Genomic DNA, 19888 nt, shown 5'->3' on the forward strand with positions numbered 1-19888 from the left:
ATATATATATATATATATATATATATATATATATATATATTGTGAATTTGGTCATATTATATGTTCTTTATTCTATGGAGTACAGAAATATACTGTTTCACATAATTTATAATCATAAATATACATCTTTTATATAGTTACAGTCACTAAAATAAATTGACACTCAATAGTTAACATTTACTTCAACTAAAGTTTATTCCCTACCTGCTATAACCGGAAGGCCCAATCAGGTGCAATACACATCGCTTCTTCGTCTCCGATTTCGACATCACTCCTCAAACATTTAAACATCTCGATAGCCGTCGAGCTTATTCGTCTACACCGACCCAAATACAGATACCTGAGCCGTTTGCAGCCGTCTCTGAAAGCGCGCAAGCCCTCATCACAGAGATACCTGCACCCGTTCACATTAAGTCTTTCCAAGTTAAAACAGTTCGAACCGATCGACTCCCACCCTGCAATACCGATCCCATGGCACAAAGCTAAGCTCCATTCTTGCAGCAAAGGGCACCCATTCGAAATCGTCAGAATCGCATCATCGCCAATAGTTCTGTACAGCCGAAAATTGAGTACTCTCAGTTTCGAAATAAATCGAGCACTAATTAATGACAAACCGTGTCCGTTGATCCACCAATTAATGCTAGAGATGTTCAAGTACTCGAGTCCACCTCCACTAAAAATGGCCATCATTCCTTCTGGCTCGAAATCACAAGAAGCGGCTTCTAGATACGATAGTGTCTGCGAACACCCTTTAAAGCCAGTGCCATTTACACTTCTGCAGTGAGATATGTCGACTGCTCGAAGCTGACGACAGTTTTTGGAAATAGCCCCCACACCATGATCGGATATAAGCGAGCAATGCGAGAGATTAACATCTTTTAGGGCTAGGCAAGACTTAGATAAGGTTTCTAACCCGACATCGGTAATATTACATCGGTAGAGACTAATTATGGCCAGATAAGGACAACCACTAGCAACGAAAGAAAGCCCGTGATCAGTAATACCATAACAACAATCCAGATGCAAGATTCGCAGCTTCGATCCATTGTCGAGCAGTGCGGATAAACCGGAATCTAAAAGCTCGGTGCATCCAGCTAGAGACAATGACTGCAGCTGTGAAAAACGGTTGAGCAATCTGTGCAGATGGAATGAATCGATGTCCATTGAAGGCTGAGATAGTGAGGCAGGGCTCAGTTGAGCGGACGGGCATTGGAACTGTAATGATCTACGGCTCAAGTTTTGAATACGAAGCCACCGATGGCAAGCCAATCCGAACGAGCCACGGTCTGAACTAGAGTCGAGCCTTTGAAAAATTATGTGTAAGCAATCATCTGGAAGTTGGAGTATAGACGTAGGTGGGTCATCCATTATGTTAGATGCTTCCGGAAGGTTGGAGAGCTCGAATTTTCACGATGATTTTCTTGTAAGATGAGGCGGATGAGGTTGGCGATTCGAGACCACAGAGAGCGGTCGAGTCTCCATAACCGTAACCAATGAGAACACCACAGCTGCGGCAGAGGAGTTTGGATTTCGAACGATATCGACCCCAAGTTATAGGGAGGCAGTTGACTTCGTCAACTTGAGTGAATCGGCTCGGGTCGATAGAGAGAAAAGAGATAGAGCCCTTGTTGATGGATTTGCCGTACTTGGATCGGATGCTTGAAGTTGCACGATTCGAAGACGTCAAATTTAGAGCGTATCCGCACGAACCACAGCTGCAAAGATCGGCAAGCAAAAACGCTACAATAATAAGATGCAATAAGAAAGAAACGGAAAGGTAATTCAATTTTTAAGAGAGAGGAACGACACAGGGACATACGAGAAAATCTTGTACTTTTGATCGAATAGATTTATCATAAGGGTCTGTCGATACGAGAAAATAAAGCGAAAACAAGTACCGCAATCGGTGCCTCAAAAAAGAAAATACATAAGCAGTATAATAACACAATCAAAGAAGAAACTTTCGTCTAAAAGTCAACCGATCGATCAAACGAAAAAAAATTCGAACACAGCCTCATTATCTTAAATTATACTAAAATCAAATTTCAACGTTACTTATATCAGAAGCACAGATACATTAAACAAAAAAAAAATTAAATTAAATTAAATTAAAGCAATTCTACAGTTATACTCACAACCCATGAATCAAAAGTCAAAACCCACATGAATTGAGCCACTACAGATGATTTCACAGCATAAAACACAAAATTGAACGTCGCAAAACCCTAAATTCCCATCAACGGAAAAAGGTTTAAAGAATCAATAACTGAATCAAAATAACCATACAAATTAATTTAAAAGAATTGCAATTACAAGAATATAAATTTAACCTGTAGGATACATCGGCAGGTTGGGACATTGCTTAATCAGAGGATCAAATGTAAGTTTCGTGCGATCCCATTGAAGAATAATGTGCTGAAGTTTTTTCTTAACCAATTAATTGTATGAACATATTAAAAAGACGACGAGCAGTAGTTGAATTCCGCACTCTGCAGTAGTTGAAAAGGGGAAAAAAGTGATCTTGACGCTTTCTTTTTCTTTCTAACGCTTTTATGTTTTTGTTTTTGGGATTTTCTAAAGTCGCTATTTTGGCCTTTGGCTTCTTTTGGGGGTATTGTTGAAAGAGTCAAAAAGATATGGGAGAAAAAAAAAATATATATATAGGGTAAATTACAGTGACCCCCCTGAGGTAAGGTCAAATTACGGAAAACCCCCTCATGTTTGGGTAATTACAATTACCCTTCAACTATGAATCGTCTTACACGTCCACCCTAGCGGTGTCAAATTTAGTGGAATCTTCTACGTTATGTGGAATATTCTCCAGTTTGTACCTATTTTACCCTATCTGAACTCCATACTTTGAAGCAAGATGATCGTACGATGTGTCTATGGGTTTGTAAATATCAGATTGTGGTGCATATTTTTGCACAAAACGAGTACGAACTAGAGAACATTCCACTGAATCTAGAAGATTATGTTGAATTTGACAAAACCATAAGGGTGGACGTGTAAGAAGACTCATAATTGGGGGTGGTTGTAATGACTCATAATTTTCGTAATTTGACTATACCTGAGGGTGGTGACCGTAATTTACCCTATATTAAAAATAACAAAATTTGCTCTTTTTTTTGTTGAAATGATCAAACTATATTTCTTCTAACACACGTATTGTTTATTGATTAATAAAGAAAATGTTATGATGTTGGTTGACTCGATTCGTGCTTTCCACTTTTTTAATTGGGGTAATTGGATGTTTATTAGTAAATTCGTATAGAATTGTATTGAAATTATCGAAATTTAGGTACGTCAAAGTTTCATACCATTTACCAAATCTATTTGGTTATGTAATTATTGAATTACTGAAAACTTTATTGAAAATATATAAAAAATAATTAAAATGCAATTTTCATTTATTTTTGTAAATTTGAAGTATAGCAAATAATGATTATTATAAAATAAAATAATAAATAAAATTTTGGGAAAGAAAACCGAATGTTGTAAAAAAAATCTATGCTTTTTGACATTTTTTTTCTTCGTTGCGATTTTTTTTTATTTTAATTATTATTTTGTTAAAATAAATGTACCGTGCCATTTAAACACAGTTTAAAAAGATGTTTGAAAATATTAAAAAATATCTAAATTGAAAGAACGATTTTTAAAAATTCACTCTTACATTTTCCATATTTACTAGTAGAAAATATTAATTCTAACATCCTTTCAAAGTAATGGTTTGAATGTCCTGTAAGAGGTACAACATAGTGAGAAAAAAAATGGCTGTAAAACGGTGGGGATAGGCGAGACGAAACCACATAACAATCATGTCGCAGTCGGAAACAAGATGGAACGGTCGGAATGGAAGACAAAAAGTCTTAAAAAAGACCGGTTGAGGTTCGATGATGAATGGAATTAGAAAAGACGACGTCGTGATGAAATGAACACTTTGAAAAATGTTGTTGTTTTAAATTTTAATATCTAAAAGGTAAATTCAAGCTATAATAGTGCGTGGTGAAAAAAGTTATAACGGAGGTTTCCCTTATTTGTCTTCAATAATAGCATGCACTCTCATCTTTGGCTTCAATAATAGCATTCAGTTATCAGTATAGAGAGAAAAAAAAAACAAGACATTATGCACTCCCATCGTTGTAATATTTTATTTTTGAAATTGTAATAACATTTTGCATATTATTGTAATGTAATGTTGATATAAAAACATATTAAAAATAAATTCAATTTTTTTTGACATTTCAATTAAAATTTGTTCGTTACAGACGCGATAAAGCCACGATATTGCAATAGAACTGAAACGACAAATTCCGCAACAATGCATCGCACGTTTTCGATGAACCATGACTGTGTTACATCAATTCAAAAACATTTTATCTCGAAATATAAATTTTATTTCACTCGACACGAAATATAGAAGTATGTACTATGTACTAGTACATAAACATGTATAAAGTATTGTGGAAAGAATCCTAATTTTCGAAAAAATGAAACCTATTTTTGCAATAAAACGAAACAAATAAGCAATAGGCCAATCAACCCGAAGAAAAAAAAAGAAAAAAAAAAATGGCAATGGAGAAAAAGTACAGGGCAACGAAGAACAGGGGTACAGACACATTCCATCTTTCAGATAGAGCAAATCCGAATTAGAAACCCTAATCAAAATTTGGTTTCATCTCTTTCTAAATTTTTCCATGTAACCAACACTATTTGCTTGCACATTTCACCTATACATACACACATACATACATACACCGATTTCTGTACGTATAGGTTCGAATAATCAGATCCTATCAGCAGGTATCTGGTTTGACCCTTTTTGCACCTCCGATTCCGTTCAATTTCCCGATCCGGCCAGTTACACCTACTCGCCGGTGCAATTTCCCGATTAGATCCGCCGCTGCAAAATTCGAACCGTTCGATTGATTTTCCCCGATGGACGATCTGGATATGCTAGGCCGAGACATCGGGCTCGGGACCCGCGGAAAATCCAACCCGATGAGGTCCGGCCCGGCGGCGGATCGTCGATCCATGGACGATCCGTTGTTCAGCGACGTCTTCGGCGGTCAGACCAAGTACGCGCCGAGCTCAAACTCCGGTGGCAATGTCAAACACTCGCCGGCGAGCGATTTCGACTACGATTCTATTTTCAAGAACTCGTCCACCATTGAAACGAAGAGCAGTAGTAGCGGGAATAACAGTTCGTCTCCGTTGCCCGTGTACGATAAGCCTTTGTACGACGATGAGGATATATTTGGTGGGTTACCCGGGGTGAAGAACAAATCCCCTGCCTCGACTGTCCGGTTCGATAATGATGTGTTTGCTTCGATTTCGTCACCGCAGATTGGTAGAACTAAGAATCGGAGCAGTGATGTTGATGACTTTTTGGGGAATTTGAGGATGAATGATAAGGCAGGGGAGAACAGCTCGAATCATAGTGCTAAAAGCAGCTCGAGTACGAAGGGGTTTGATGATTTGTTAGCTGGGTTTGGGAGTGTCAATTCTGCTACTAGCAACAGGTATTTATTTCTTTATTTGTACTGAATATTTGGATTGACTAGTTTTCTCTTGCTGTTTCATCCTTATACTTGCTTTTGTAGTTTGTGCTTGCTTGGGAAGTTGTTGATTCCAATTATATGGATTGATTCTGATAATAATTGCATTGTAGGGGCGCTGTATATTAGGTAGGGAAATCTAGTATCTGCCGGAATGTAAAACTAGTGGTGCCTTTTTAAGTTTTATCCATTGTTATGCTAGGCTCAGTTGTTGATATTTTATAGCGATGAAAATTATAGTTGAGAATTTTTAGCGTTTTATGTTTTGAATCTTTGATTGATGGCTTGGAGATTCGGTGTGCGGATTGACACTGCTTGATGTTCGTAATAGGATTTCAGATGCTTCGTTCTTATCCAGTTAAATGCTTTGATACGGTAGTCCAAAGATTACCACATATGACAGTTTTTGCTTCTTAACGGAGAAAGATTATGGGGTTAAGAATTTTAAATAGTTCTTTTCGTGCTACTTTCCAATTTTATTATTTCATGGAGAGTTGATGCGTAACATAATCTTCTATTATCTATTTTCTTGAAGTTTTGATTTTCTGATCAAGATCCATCCACTTAATACTTGAAATCCATAAAAAAAATGGCAGCAAAATTCTAGAACAGTATGTTGTTAAAATGGTAACCAGCCATTAGTTAGACTCCAAGCATTTATACAAGCACAATTTTGGTAAAATCAGTATAGGTCAATGCATATTTAATAGGCCAAAGTTTTTTAGTCCCCATGCTGGTGAATTCGGTAAAGAGAATATGTGATACAGTATTTGACAGGTCGCAGTGGCTGGTATAATGCAGATAACATAATTATAGAATTGTTGTTTGAGAGCAAATATGGCCTATATCAGAGCTACCATAAGCAAAATATTTTCCATCTCTTTTGTGTTTTGTCTACCCACCTTCTTAAATGATTACCTTTTAATCTTAGAAAACTTTGGCCTTAATTTTGTATATGATATCATAAATTTTGTTGACTCTTGCAAACTCAAATACTTACCAAGTTTTGAAATACATGTTGTAGTAACCACAAAAATTGATTGGAAAAATTTAATTAGTTTTAATTAGATATCATTTACATGTTTCTCAATCATACCGGGATAGTATGGAATGGGACGGAAGAGTTCTGATACATTTTAATAGAAACATGTGAATGTGGTTAATATCTGATGCCTGTTAAGAGAATTTAGAAATAACAGGGAAAACATTTTCATTTTATACTAGTTGTGCACTTATATCTAGTTTGCTTTCACAATCTTTAGAGGTTAAGATGGATGATGCTCACACGTTACAAAGGGAAAACTGAACAAAGACAAAGTTTATCTGTTTATCTTCGTTGGCTACAGCTTTCCTTGTTTGGAAAAATTCTGCACTATCATAGAACTTAAGTATTACTCTGGGATGGAAGGTAGTCTTAAGCATCCAAGGAAACTTTCTTAGCTGCTATAAGGGCTGTCTGCCTGGGATTTTTTTTTTATTATTTTTTTTTTATATCAAACTGTTTATATATATGTGAAAGTTATCCCTTTAACTTGCTTTGGCACTGCCGATTAGAAACTCACAAATTTTGTTTATCATACTACTCACCATTCCTTGATTTAACGAAACTATCACTAATCAACTGTCTGAGTTCGAGGTACTATCTTAATTGTTGAACTTTCGGGATTTAATTAGAGCAGGTTAATATGGATGTGGTGGCTTTAATAGGTTAATAAATAGATGGCATATAAATGGGAATTGAGTTGGTGCCTTGGTGATGAGAGGTTTACGCAATTAGAGGTCGTTGTAAGTAGTAAATAAAACAAAAGGCGACACATTCAAGGTAAAATTTTGCTATGGCGGTGTTCCATTCCTGAAAGAGAACACTCATGTGTTAGGCATAGCTGAGTATTTCTAGGTTCCAGTAGTTTACTATTACAAAGGAAGGCTTTTATAATCAATAAATTAGTTTTAAGGGAGAGCTTGAAAACCGCGAGATCAAATGATAATCGAACAGAGGGAACTCCTATATATATATATATATATATATATATATTTATATGGCCTTATTTAATGGCCTTACAACACAAGCACGCACACAACTGAGATTGAACCCAGGGCCTCCAACTACAAGAAGCGAAGAGGTGCCACTCCTATTTATTATATGGAACTGAGATTTCAGATATAATTACTGGTTAATAGATGAAAGCTTGAATAATTGTTAGTAGCAAAGTTTAAAGAATATTAGATCTTTTATCAGATATGAACGAGTCTCATAGTCCAAACCAGAGGACCCCCTGCTTCGACCATTCGATAGTTGTTTGGCTGTAGATAATTTGCTCTCCGATTATAATTGATAAATCAAATTAACAATCTGCTACGCTATTTTAAACTTGGAAAATATTGGCGATTTTTTTGTTTTCTGTGGACCCTGTGACTGAAGGCTTACAATTCAAAAATATTTGTTTGTTTGAATCTATTTGAAACTGGAGTTACATTAATAAGTATCATTGTTTCCCTTGTTGGCACAGGCCCATACAAGAGTCAAGGTGGGGATCTGTACCAACTGCTGGGTCAAAGCAAGGCCTCGACGATCCTTTTGTAGTTCTGAATTCAAACCCGCGCTCATCATCCAGGGTCTCCACAGATCCTCTGGAAAAGATTGATAAGATTAGTAAACCTAGGACTGTGCGGGCTGAAGTTTCATCTGGTAGTGGTGAAGCATTTGATGACTTATATCCCGTCAATAGTGTCGGAAATTCTTCGCATTCATTTTCCCCTGGGAGGGATAATAGAGGGAAAGATGGGAGTCCTTCTAGATCAGCAATGCCTCAATCTGCTACTACCAGAGAACCTTTGGGGAACACTTCTTTAAGATATTCAGAGAGCAATACAGTGAAGAAAGTTCCTGTAGACAATTTTCAGGAACGTCCGTTATTTGATGTGCCCAATGTCTCAACGGGTCATCAGAAATCTTTTAGTCAAACTACTGCTTCTCCTCAGTACTATGACGCAGACATGCATGTAGACATGTCTCAAACATCAGAAGGATGGGTACATCAATCTGATGAAGTATGGCTCACTGTATCAGAGATTCCTCTTTTCACTCAACCTTCAACTGCTCCACCTCCATCACGACCTCCCCCGCCCGTACCTCGTAAAGCTTCAAAGTCGGGAATAGGTTCCTTTTCTTCAAATTCAAGAAAGAAGGGTGATGAATTTTCTTCGCCTACACATTATAGTCAACATCATCAAAGTCCTAAGCCATCCAGCCCTGCAGCTAAGGGCCCTCCAGCTTCACAAATTGATGAGCTTGAGGATTTTGCCAGTGGTAGGTCAACAAACACTTTTGATGAAAGTGGCAATGTTCATTCTGGTATAGATACCAATGTTTTCTCTGCAGCTGCTGCATCTGCTGCTGCTATGAAGGATGCTATGGATAAAGCTGAGGCTAAATTCAGACACGCGAAGGAAGTACGCGAAAGAGAAAATGCCAAGGGAGATAGAGTCAAGGAATCTGGTCCACTGGAAAAAGATGAACAATACGAGCAGGAGAAAGAATTAAGGGAAACCCAGGATAGATTAGAACGTGAAAGGAAACAGAAGGAAGAGGAAGAAAAAGAGCAGAGGAGACTTGAGAGGGAAAGATTAAGGGAGATCGAAAGGGACAAGGGTAGACAGGCTGTAGAAAGGGCTACAAGGGAAGCCCGTGAAAGAGCAGCAGCTGAGGCCCGTGATAGAGCAGCCAACGAGGCTCGCTTAAAAGCTGAAAGGGCTGCTGTTGAGAAGGCAAACACTGAAGCTCGAGAACGGGCCGAAAGAGCAGCTGTTCAGAGAGCACAAGCTGAAGCCCGTGAAAGGGCTGCTGCAGATGCTAAAGAGAGAGCAGAGAAGGCTGCCGCAGAGGCTAGGGAAAGGACTGCTGCTGAAGCAAGGGAGAAAGAACTCCGGGAAAAAGCTGCTGTGGCAAGGGCTGAAGCAGAAGCAAGGCGTCGAGCTGAACGAGCTGCTGTTGAAAGGGCTGCAGCTGAAGCAAGGGAGAGAGCTGCCGCAGAAGCTCGAGAAAGGGCGGCAAATGCAAAAATGAATCAGCAAAAGAACGATAATGATCTGGAATCATTTTTCAACATGGGCCGAGAAAGTACTGTACCAAGACCACGTACAAGCACAACTGTGAGTACATAGCAATGGAAAAAGGAGATACATATACCATGAGTTCAATTCTATTCACGGGATTTTTCATTCACTTTAATACTTTGTTCTGTTATTCGGTTTCTATTTTAGGATCCTTTCTCCGATCAACAATTCCAGAACAAGGGTGCATCTGAAGCTACAAAGAGGCCACCAACATCTAGTGGAGCCTCATCTAACATAAAGAAAGCTTCTCCCACTCCAAATTTTGTAGATGATCTATCTTCTATTTTTGGAGGTATATCGCCTTTTCTATCATTTAACATCGAAATGTTATTTTGCATCTGTCTACTGCTGACTGTTCTGCTCTTGAAATTATCTTGCTCTGAAGGGGCTCCATCAGCTGTAGAATTCCAGGAGATTGAAGGGGAAACCGATGAAAGAAGAAGAGCCAGGCTGGACCGCCAACAACGCACTCAAGAACGGGCGGTATGTGTTTCCATCCTTTTTCAAACAATAGTTTATTGAGTTTCTTTACTGTTTATGATATTGATAGCATGATCTTTCTTCTTCTATATGTTGTATTTGTTTCAGTATTAAGTGTTGGTCTTATTATCTCAGGCCAAAGCATTAGCTGAAAAGAATCAGCGCGACCTGCAAGCTCAGAGGGATCAAGAAGAAAGAAATGTGAGTTCCTTTATAAGAAATATATACTTTTGCGACGACTTTGTCTAGTGATATCATTTCTTGGTTACTTATACTGCATCCAAAGGGATGCTTGTGGCCTAATTGACAACCTTTTGCTTAGTTTCTGAATTCGACCATCAAGAAAACATGTGCCACTTTCACATGTCACAGTGGTTAAGAGACATGCTGTTGCATGGGGTTTTCTTCTCTAGATGCTGAATATGTTTGTAGTATACAACAATTAGTCTTTCATTGTCATCAATTTTGTTTTCTAAATTGCATTTTAGCTGTACAGATGCATGGGGAGTAGATGTTTTAGCATTTAAATTAATATTTCTATCTTCAATAAGTGAATACCTTTTGGCATTTATTTATATCTTTAGTGAATCATTCAATTCATAAAAAACAGTTAATATTTCTTTTATAAAATCCCTTAAGCTCCTAGTTTGTTTATAACACAATTTATGGCATTGCCAATTAAAGTTGAGGCTCTTTTGGCAGTCTGATGACTAAAATCAAATGAAAAGTATATGCCAACCACTGATGTCATTCATTTGGCAGGAAAGCTTGTTTGAATATTCGCATGGACTTGGGTATTCGAGTTTGATAGTTGTTTTTTTCTGAACCATTGATTTTATTGTACCGTTGAAATTCATAAATTGTCACTCACAATCTTAAAAGTTGATGTTTGATTCTTTACTTGGAATAATGGTCTATAAACTCTGTTTAAGAGCTTTAGAAGTTTCAGCTAGTTTGAGTCCAATGGTATTTTCATCTGTCTAAACTTGATCTTGTCTGGTTTCAGAGGATTGGCGAGACATTAGATTTTGAAATCAAGCGGTGGGCTGCTGGCAAAGAAGGAAATCTGCGTGCTCTGCTGTCAACTATGCAATATGTGCGTTTTATATTTCCTGTCTTACATATGAACTGTAAAATTTTAGATAGGGGAACATCTTCAAAACTTTGGCACTCTATTGTGTGTTTCGATCATTTTCAACATCAGTTTTTATGTCTTAGAAACTGCATTATGCTTTCTATGTTTATGTTTGTTGTAAAGATGCCAACTGGTCTTCTATCGACAGGTTCTTTGGCCTGAATGTGGGTGGACGCCTGTTTCTTTGACGGATTTAATCACCGGTGCCTCTGTCAAAAAAGTTTACAGAAAAGCTACTCTTTGCATTCATCCTGACAAGGTTCAGCAAAAGGGTGCCACTCTCCAACAGAAGTACATTGCTGAAAAGGTTTTTGACCTGCTTAAGGTATACTTTGAAGTACTGAAATATTAAACAGTCGTTTCAAATTTGACTAATACCATGTTGACTTCGAACTTGATTTGAACCTTTTATAGTCTGATTTTGGCAAAATTCAAAACACGAAAACCTTAGTCCTTTGAGATTTCTTTCTAACCCAACTTGAATCAGCTAGATTGGATGTCGGGTGACAAAGTTATGCATGAATGAGTTATACTTTGAATTTTAGACAACTTAAAACATCAAAATTGTGAGTAGTGCTCATTGATTCATGCATATCTTTCTCATTCGACATCGAATAATGGTGATTCAAGTTGTGGATTGGAAAGCTAATTCAAGAAAAATACAAATTTCCGTGATTTGAGTTTTCCAAATTCAGACCCGAAATGGTCAAATTCACACTCGAAGACGAAACGGCATATTTAAAACTGAAACGAAATTTATAACATCCCTTTCAAAATATTTTGTTTTATCATTCAAAATGCATATTTGCCCTTTCGGTTTAGTCTTGAGCACGAAACACGATGACAAAAATGTGGGTTTTCATTTATGTTAGAATATTGTTATCCTTGAATGAAATAAGCATATGATCCTATTGTTGTAGATATAATTTTCAGAATTAAATTGTTTTCCTCTGTACGCAAGGGAGCTCCGTTAATTGTAAGCCTGATATTTCTAATAGGAAGCGTGGAATAAATTTAACTCCGAGGAGCTCTTCTAAACGCTGGCACAAATTCTTTATATATCTGTGACCTTTGAACTACACCACTCGATCAGCTTAATACTCTTGATTGGTCTCACAAGAAATACGTGCATGGAGGCACAAATGCTTTTGGTGCATATATTTTATCTTTTTACGAGTTGCAAAGTGCCGATTGTGAAAAGGAGATGGTTGAATGGTTTTTGTACATGTTCGTCGCGCCCAAATGTATATTGATGTCGACGCCACAGATACAAGGTTGGAGCAATAATTATATGATTGATTGCTTGGTATAGAATAGCATTGTTTTAATATATATATTGTGCTGCTGTATAACAGTTTAATCTCCCTTGATATGTGACCCAAATGAGGTGATTTCCTTGTTGTGTTGTCTTCTTCGTATTATATTTTTTGTTTTTTGGGGTTCGGTTCTCTGTTCATTTGATTATGTGAGTCCACACATATGGAAACTTGTATTAATAGAGGTGAGTTGAGATTTATTTGAAAGCACATATATATACATCTATATCTCTTTGTTCGATTCGAATTCGGATGTATACTATCTATGTTTCTATATATAAGTGTTATTCTCGACGTGCTTCCTTTCTGTTTCATTTTTGTAATTTCTATTTGTTTCCGTTGAGGTAATGGTGGGAATAGAAAGCGACTGCCCGCCTAGTAGAAATATTAAAGCTAGTTTTTTCTCTTTAGAAAGGACTAAAATTGGTTCAAATGCATTTAGAAAAGAAATGTCCGCGTTGAGTAATTTGTGGTATACCCGGTGAAATATACATGGTGATTATTAACGGCTGATCTGCACATAATCACACAAACTCATGTGTATGCGTACTTAGAGAGTGGTTATTTAACTACATTAATGGTTAAAAATCTCCTGTTGCATATGATCCGGTGTAGCATCTCAAGAACCGTAACTTTTTTTTACCAAAAATAAATGTACCCCAAATACCTTAGTATAAATTCAAATCAATCTTTGCACGACTTGCTTCAAGTAATGTCTAAAAATCAAATAAAATCTAATTCATTAATATATGTATTTTCGGTTAATCAATCTGAATTATTTCATTATTATTACTATTTTTTTTAGAGAGATACTAATTACTACTCCATATGTCCCATATTATTTGTCTATTTGAAGAATTTTTTTGTTCCAAATTATTTATCACTTAAGAATTTCAAGAGAACATAAGTTGCATTTTTTTTCCAATTTTACCCCTTATTACTCTTAATTACTTTTTTTTTTCAGGTCTTATCACTCTTAATTAGTTAGTAAAATAATTAATGAAAAGACTATTTTAGTAGTTATTATACTGTTTTACCGTAATCTATGATATTTATTATTTTTTGAGTTTCTTAATAGGATAATTATCACTTAATTCCCTTTGGTTTAAGCTTTGTGTGCATAAATCCCTTGTATTTTAATATAAGCACGTAACTCCATTTACTTTCAATTTCAAACTATGGTTAATGGATCATAAAAATATCTCGTATCGTTTTGCTCCACATCTCGTATCGTATCGTTATCGTAAGATATTTAACCAACTATTAAAATAGTAAAAAATATATATCTACATTATAAAAATATTATAAATATGTAAAATTTAATATAACTACTTTTTTTCAAAATAGGTATAAATTCAAGTTTCAACATCATATTATAAAATATGACAAAAATCATATATGTTCATCAAATAACATCATCTAAGAGGGTGTTTGGCTAGGCTTATAAGATGTTAAAACGAGGTTATAAGATGTTTAAGAGCTATGCCAGTGTGTTAAGTAATTTTTTTTAAACGATCTTAAAAAATCAAAATATTATAGGCTCCTGGAGAGCAAATAAGATTTTTTTTAAGTACCTTTACCCTCCCTATTTATTTAAGATCTTATAATGAGTAAAATAGCTTGTAAGATCACTATCCAAACACTTGAAAAAAATAATTTTAAAAGTAAGACGTAACAACTTATCAGCTCTTAAAACAACTTAACAGATGTAAGAGCTTATCAACTGTTTAAAATAAGCTTAGCCAAATTGTCCCTAGGTTAAAATCTGAATACCTAATTTCTAAAATATTCGATATCTCATATTTTGAAGATATATGTCACTTTAATCGTCCTCAGCTACCAATTTTAAACGATTGCATTCATCATCATCAGTCGCAAAATTCAGTAAAAAAACGCCTCGAATTGGTCTTGAGTCGCAAGAATCTATAGAAATTAAATTAGAGTTGTAATATTGCGAGGATTGGTGAAGAAATTGAAGAGAAAAGTGTGAATTAGTGTTGGAATATTGAAGAAATTTGTTATAAACCGTTCTTCAGAGCAATTGACTGCATTTCTTCTTTTTTTTTCTTCGTTTTTTTTTTCATTTTTTTTAATTGTCGAATAATATCGTAAATATCGTATCGTATCGTATCGTGATACAGTGATAAGATACGATATCTCGCGATATTTAACGGTATTTATCAATAGGCGATACATAACTCGATATGTATCGTTTTGATTGGAACTGATGAGCTTAAATTAGCCACATGCAATAATATAGGTTTTCCCTTTTTGTTTTATTCGATAGATTATTAGATCTTGTCATAGGTTTGAATATTCATACCTTGTATGTTTGAAAGACAACTAAATAATGTGAGTAAGAAAGACTATTAAATAATGTGCGTAAGATAATGTATATGGAGGGTCCAGTTTATTGAATTCCTTCTCAAAAACCAGTCCATTTTCTCTACACATGAACTAGTATATATACTACTACAACATGGGCCCTTTTGGGCTCGTTTACATTTCCTAGGTACAAAAGCCGTCATCCTGTCTATTCTGCCATGTGGCGAATTCTTATTGGTCATTTTTCCTGTTCCTCAGTCAGTTCAAGCCTGCCACCCATCATTTACTTCCCAGAATTGTGCCCTGCACGACTTTCGAGATGCCGACGTAACGCTTACTTCGTCAGACGTGGAATTACCTCGTCAGTATATCTCGTAGGTTTTATACTTCATTAATTACCCTTTGCGGTCTATTATGGTTTTGCGCTATTGGGCTTCCTTCAACTTGACTTGGGCCCTCCCTCTGAGCCTAAGTCGATCCTGATCATCTAGATTTCATTTAATTAGGCTTGGGCCTTTCCTCTAGACCCAAATTAATCCGGATCAGGAACCATACCGTATCACGATATATCACGAGATTAACTAACATGCTTTCAAACTACAAAGCGTCATATATATTGAAAGTACAAGAGGTTATATGTATAAAACCCAAACAACATGGGTGTAAGTGCTATTTACCCATCTTAAATCTTAATACGTGTATAGCCACAAATAAAACTAAAATAGTATATGAATTGATGCAATTGCAAGTTAGTCCCACGCATATATAATCAATTAACAATGGTTTCAGTATCAAAGTTTGAGTGCAGAGTTATGTACAAGAAGACCCTCGTCCTTGTAGTGTGATTAAATTTTAGCGGCGAGAGAGTAAAAGAGTACTGGTAGTTTAGGCTTTGAATGTTTTGCCCAGTACAGAACTGCGCACCAACTGTTTGTTGATTTGCCAAAACGAAGAACCCATTTGTTATATCATCGCCGGCGGCGGGATTTCTTTCTTGATTTTTTCTGAAGAATTAAGCAGAAATGGATCATCTCTCAAATGCCTTTTCATTGCTCGAACTGGACGTTGAAAATGGTAAGGTCATGAATTCTTAGTAGAGTGAGAAAGGGTTGAATTAAAATTTATCAAGAACTCAAGTATACTGCTTTACGATTGTGAACTTTTTAGCATTTGATTTCTTCTTTATGTATTGAATAACATTTGCAGCTGATGAACAAACTTCGGAACCGATTGAAGCAAAATACAAGATGCCACTCGTGTGGATTGACCTCGAAATGACCGGTTTGATTCGAGCTTTGAACTTGTATTGTTGTTCCCCATGTTATGTGGATTTGTAACCTGTAATTGTTTTCTTAACGTAGTTTGTCGGTCGCAGTGAATATATAAAACTCGGTTTTTTATGTGAAAGAATCGGATTTTTTTTTTCTTCATGCACGGCATTCTTCTTCTAGTGTTTCGAATTGGGAATTCGAAAATTGATAAATTGAACTAGGGTTTACAATGTCACTTTCTGGTACAATGTCATGAAACTTGGTGCTAGGGTTTATAAATTCGTTTTCCTCGTGTTCCTTGTAAAATAAAGAATAGAAGATTTTTGTTGAATGTTGCAATATTTTTCTGCAAGTTATATTATTAAGTATTAGTGATGGATTGCATTTTATTTTCTTGGTGGCTTTCCCAATTTAAAATATGCTGTATCGTTATAATCCGACGTTGGATTCGTGGTATCTATCCTATTTGATAAGTCGGTTTATTTATTATAACTATGAATATTATTTTATGGGTATGTAGGTCTAAATGTTGAAGTTGATAGAATTTTGGAGATTGCTTGTGTGATTACGGACGGAAAGTTGACCAAATCTATTGATGTAAGGTCCTTTCTTTTTCTCTTGAAATTCTCATGCAATAGCATTTGCAGCTGATCTTTCTCGATTTTCATTGTTGGTATTTCGAAATTGTATTGCAAAATATCCCGATTTCTTTTGTGATATATCATTCTTTCACTCTCTTGTTTAAATGTCATAATTCTTTTCTTTAGGGTCCTCATTTGGTTGTCCATCAAACAAAGGAGTGCCTCGATAAAATGGGAGAATGGTGTCAAGAACATCATGCAGCTAGCGGTATGTAGCTTTTCGATATTTAACGGAAAATAAAAATTGCCACGTTTTTTTACAGAAACGAGGATTGACCAAATGTTTTGCCCCTGCCTCTAATATTTAACGACAGAAAGTAATTTTTATTGAATTTACTTCTGTTCCTGCCAGTGACAAAATTCTACTTGTATTTAGGTCTGACAGAGAAGGTTCTTCAAAGCACGACAAGTGAACAAGAAGCTGAAAATAAGGTAACGGTTTTTCCTTGTTACTTTATAGCTATGGCATTGAGAAAAAAAACTGTGCTTGTTTAGGTTACTTTAAAAGAACGAGTACCCTCATTTTGTTTCTCGACAATTTTTTTTTTTTTGGGCATTGGATAATGTGAGTCCTAAAAGGATTTAAGCATCAATCATCGTTTGAAGAAAAAATCATGTGGCGAAACTTTAGAACTGTAACAAGCTCCCAAATTCTTTACTTGCTACAAACACAAAATCCAAGAAGCATTTTCGTGCCTCGTAGGCGAAAAAACATTTCTAACCATCTCATAGAGTTGTTCGTCCATCTAGTGTTTGTTTACTTTGTTTTTTTTATGTAGGTTTTAGTCTTTTAGATAATTCATATACGAGGAACCATTATCAAGTGTTCTGAGATTGATTAGTCAAATCTTTGGGTAAATTACGGCCATCCCTGAGGTAAGGTCAAATTACGAAAAAACCCATAATGTTTGGGTTATTACAACCACCCTCAACTATGAATCTTCTTACACGTCCACCCTTATCGTGTCAAATTCAGCAGAATCTTCTCTAGTTTGTACTCATTTTTTGTAATTTGACCCTGCCTTGTGGGGCTGGCCGTAAGTTACCCTAAATCTTTTGTTGAAAACAAACTTCGAATATGCATTAATGCTTTATTAAACGTATTTCTATGTTTTATCCTCCGAATTTTATGTAGGTTGTTGAATTTGTGAAGAAAAATGTGGGCACATACACACCTCTTATAGCTGGGAATTCGATCTACACAGATCTTATATTCTTGAGGGTAAGAAAAGCTTCAAATAACGTGTGAAGGTTTACGAATTCTTTCAGCATACGTATTCACATTACCGTAAAGCTTGGACACTGGGGCACATTTGAATTTATATCAACCTGGCTATTTTATTTGACGAGAAGAAACAGTGAATGCATTTGAATGACCAAACTAGGAATTAAATAAAGATTACAGAGGATCGAAAACGACTGAGTTCTCGTAGAATGCTTCTATTCTAACATGTTGTTACTGGACTTTTTTCATGGCAGAAATACATGCCAGATTTGGCTGCTCTTTTCTCACACGAAATTGTCGATGTAAGCAGTCTAAAGGCCTTATGTATTCGGTGGTATCCAAGAGGTAAATTTGCTCCTCTTTTGTTCATGCAAGCAAAAAACAACTCCCTATATATATAATAGAAGAAAAGAGAGAAAAAAAAAACAAATTTTCGAGAAACTATTAAGGGTGGAAATAGTAACGGAGTTTCCGGATTCCGATTTTTCATTTCGAATTCTGAAAGTTCCCATTTCCGATTTTTTTTTTCAACGGAATTGGAATATGTATTAGATTAAGATGTTTTATCCGATTTTATTTCCAAAAAATATCCGATTACATTCCGAAATTTACACTTATAATATCGACATTATTATATCTTTTATGTTATAGGTGACTAAGAATTTGGAAATTTCGAATTCCACCAATTCGGATACGAAAATTTCCGATTTTGGACCAAGTCTTTTCATTCCTAAATTCAATTTTTCCGATTTTTTTCTGGAACGGAATTCGAATTAGTTTTCACTTATGAGAAAAAAATTTGGAAATTTTCGAAAGTTCCAGTAACGATCCGGTTTGTCCGATTCCCACCCCTAGGTCCTATATTAGCTAGCTCACTCACATTAATTGACCAACATGCTCCTTGCTTTGATATATAAAACATGGTTTTGTGTTGAAGAGTTGTTTATTTTGCTTTTAATAATAGAGGCTGCATTTTATATAATTTTGGATGCTGATGAGTATTTTATGTTACCTTTGGATTAATATATATTTAAAATATATATATAAATGCATAATTGTATTTTGGTAGATAACAGAAGGGCTCCTCGGAAGGGAAACAAACACAGAGCAGTCGACGACATCCATGAAAGTATAGCCGAACTTAAATACTACAGAGACCACATTTTTAAATCCTTCAAGTCTAAGAAATGATACTTCGATTAAAGAATTGTAGATCTATATAAAGAACCACCCGCTAAGCACACATACACATGGGTGTGTGTTATATTATGTGTAGATCAACAGTTTAAGATTACTCGATGTATTCAACCGGGTCTAGCATCTACAAAACCAAGAAATGACGACCATGCGTGCACCGATTTTTTTTAATTTTCTTTTTAGTATATTCTTATTGCTGAATATTAGATAGAGAAGACAAATTTCAGGACAAGGTGAATGGTGTGACTTAGTCTGGATTTGGGCAAGCATATTGTAATTGAATTCCACTTGTCTAACTTGTGATAATTGATTTTGATAGTGAATTTATATTTTTATTTTCAATAAAACATTTGTTGTGGGGGTGTGTGCTGTCGGAGATGGGCGTCGGTTGGGTAAATTTGGATAAAAGGGAAATTAAGAAATTATTGTTATAATTAGAATTGTACATTTTTTTTTAATATTAACACCCTTTTTGGAGGGTATATGTGAGAAATTTATAAATTGTAGGACGCTTAATATAATTTCTAAATAATAAGAGTTTTTTTCATAAGTAGACGTGGTCGTATTAAATTTACCTTAATGAATATTATACTATATTGTACTTCCTCCCTTAATGAAAACTAA

At 35.7% G+C, this 19888-nt stretch overlaps 4 protein-coding genes across 4 annotated transcripts; 2 read left to right on the top strand and 2 right to left on the bottom strand.

Annotated features, from left to right (window-relative positions):
• Positions 1-40: 40 nt before the first annotated feature.
• Positions 41-1368, bottom strand: LOC148764943 (RNI-like superfamily protein). Its single transcript, XM_088813282.1, has one exon. It carries the CDS (start codon positions 1366-1368, stop codon positions 208-210), a length of 1161 nt encoding a protein of 386 aa, XP_088669408.1. The 3' UTR covers positions 41-207.
• On the bottom strand, positions 41-2526 carry LOC105958616 (uncharacterized protein At4g08330, chloroplastic). Its single transcript, XM_012982615.2, has 2 exons — positions 2331-2526; positions 41-1715 (listed from the first exon to the last, which is right to left on the bottom strand). Exons 1-2 carry the CDS (start codon positions 2357-2359, stop codon positions 1373-1375), a joined length of 372 nt encoding a protein of 123 aa, XP_012838069.2. The 5' UTR covers positions 2360-2526; the 3' UTR covers positions 41-1372.
• A 1857-nt stretch (positions 2527-4383) lies between these two features.
• On the top strand, positions 4384-12899 carry LOC105958618 (auxilin-related protein 2). The gene is made up of 8 exons (XM_012982617.2): positions 4384-5522; positions 8069-9710; positions 9822-9966; positions 10060-10157; positions 10290-10355; positions 11161-11250; positions 11438-11614; positions 12288-12899. The coding sequence occupies exons 1-8, from the start codon at positions 4939-4941 to the stop codon at positions 12324-12326; spliced, it is 2841 nt and encodes a 946-aa protein (XP_012838071.2). The 5' UTR covers positions 4384-4938; the 3' UTR covers positions 12327-12899.
• A 2739-nt stretch (positions 12900-15638) lies between these two features.
• Positions 15639-19465, top strand: LOC105958609 (oligoribonuclease). Its single transcript, XM_012982609.2, has 8 exons — positions 15639-16004; positions 16137-16211; positions 16722-16798; positions 16969-17050; positions 17219-17274; positions 17978-18064; positions 18322-18412; positions 19137-19465. The coding sequence occupies exons 1-8, from the start codon at positions 15953-15955 to the stop codon at positions 19256-19258; spliced, it is 642 nt and encodes a 213-aa protein (XP_012838063.2). The 5' UTR covers positions 15639-15952; the 3' UTR covers positions 19259-19465.
• Positions 19466-19888: the final 423 nt, after the last annotated feature.

Source organism: Erythranthe guttata, chromosome 14, assembly GCF_056151865.1.
Source record: "Erythranthe guttata isolate IM_541 chromosome 14, IM_541, whole genome shotgun sequence".
NCBI classification, from domain to species: domain Eukaryota; kingdom Viridiplantae; phylum Streptophyta; class Magnoliopsida; order Lamiales; family Phrymaceae; genus Erythranthe; species Erythranthe guttata.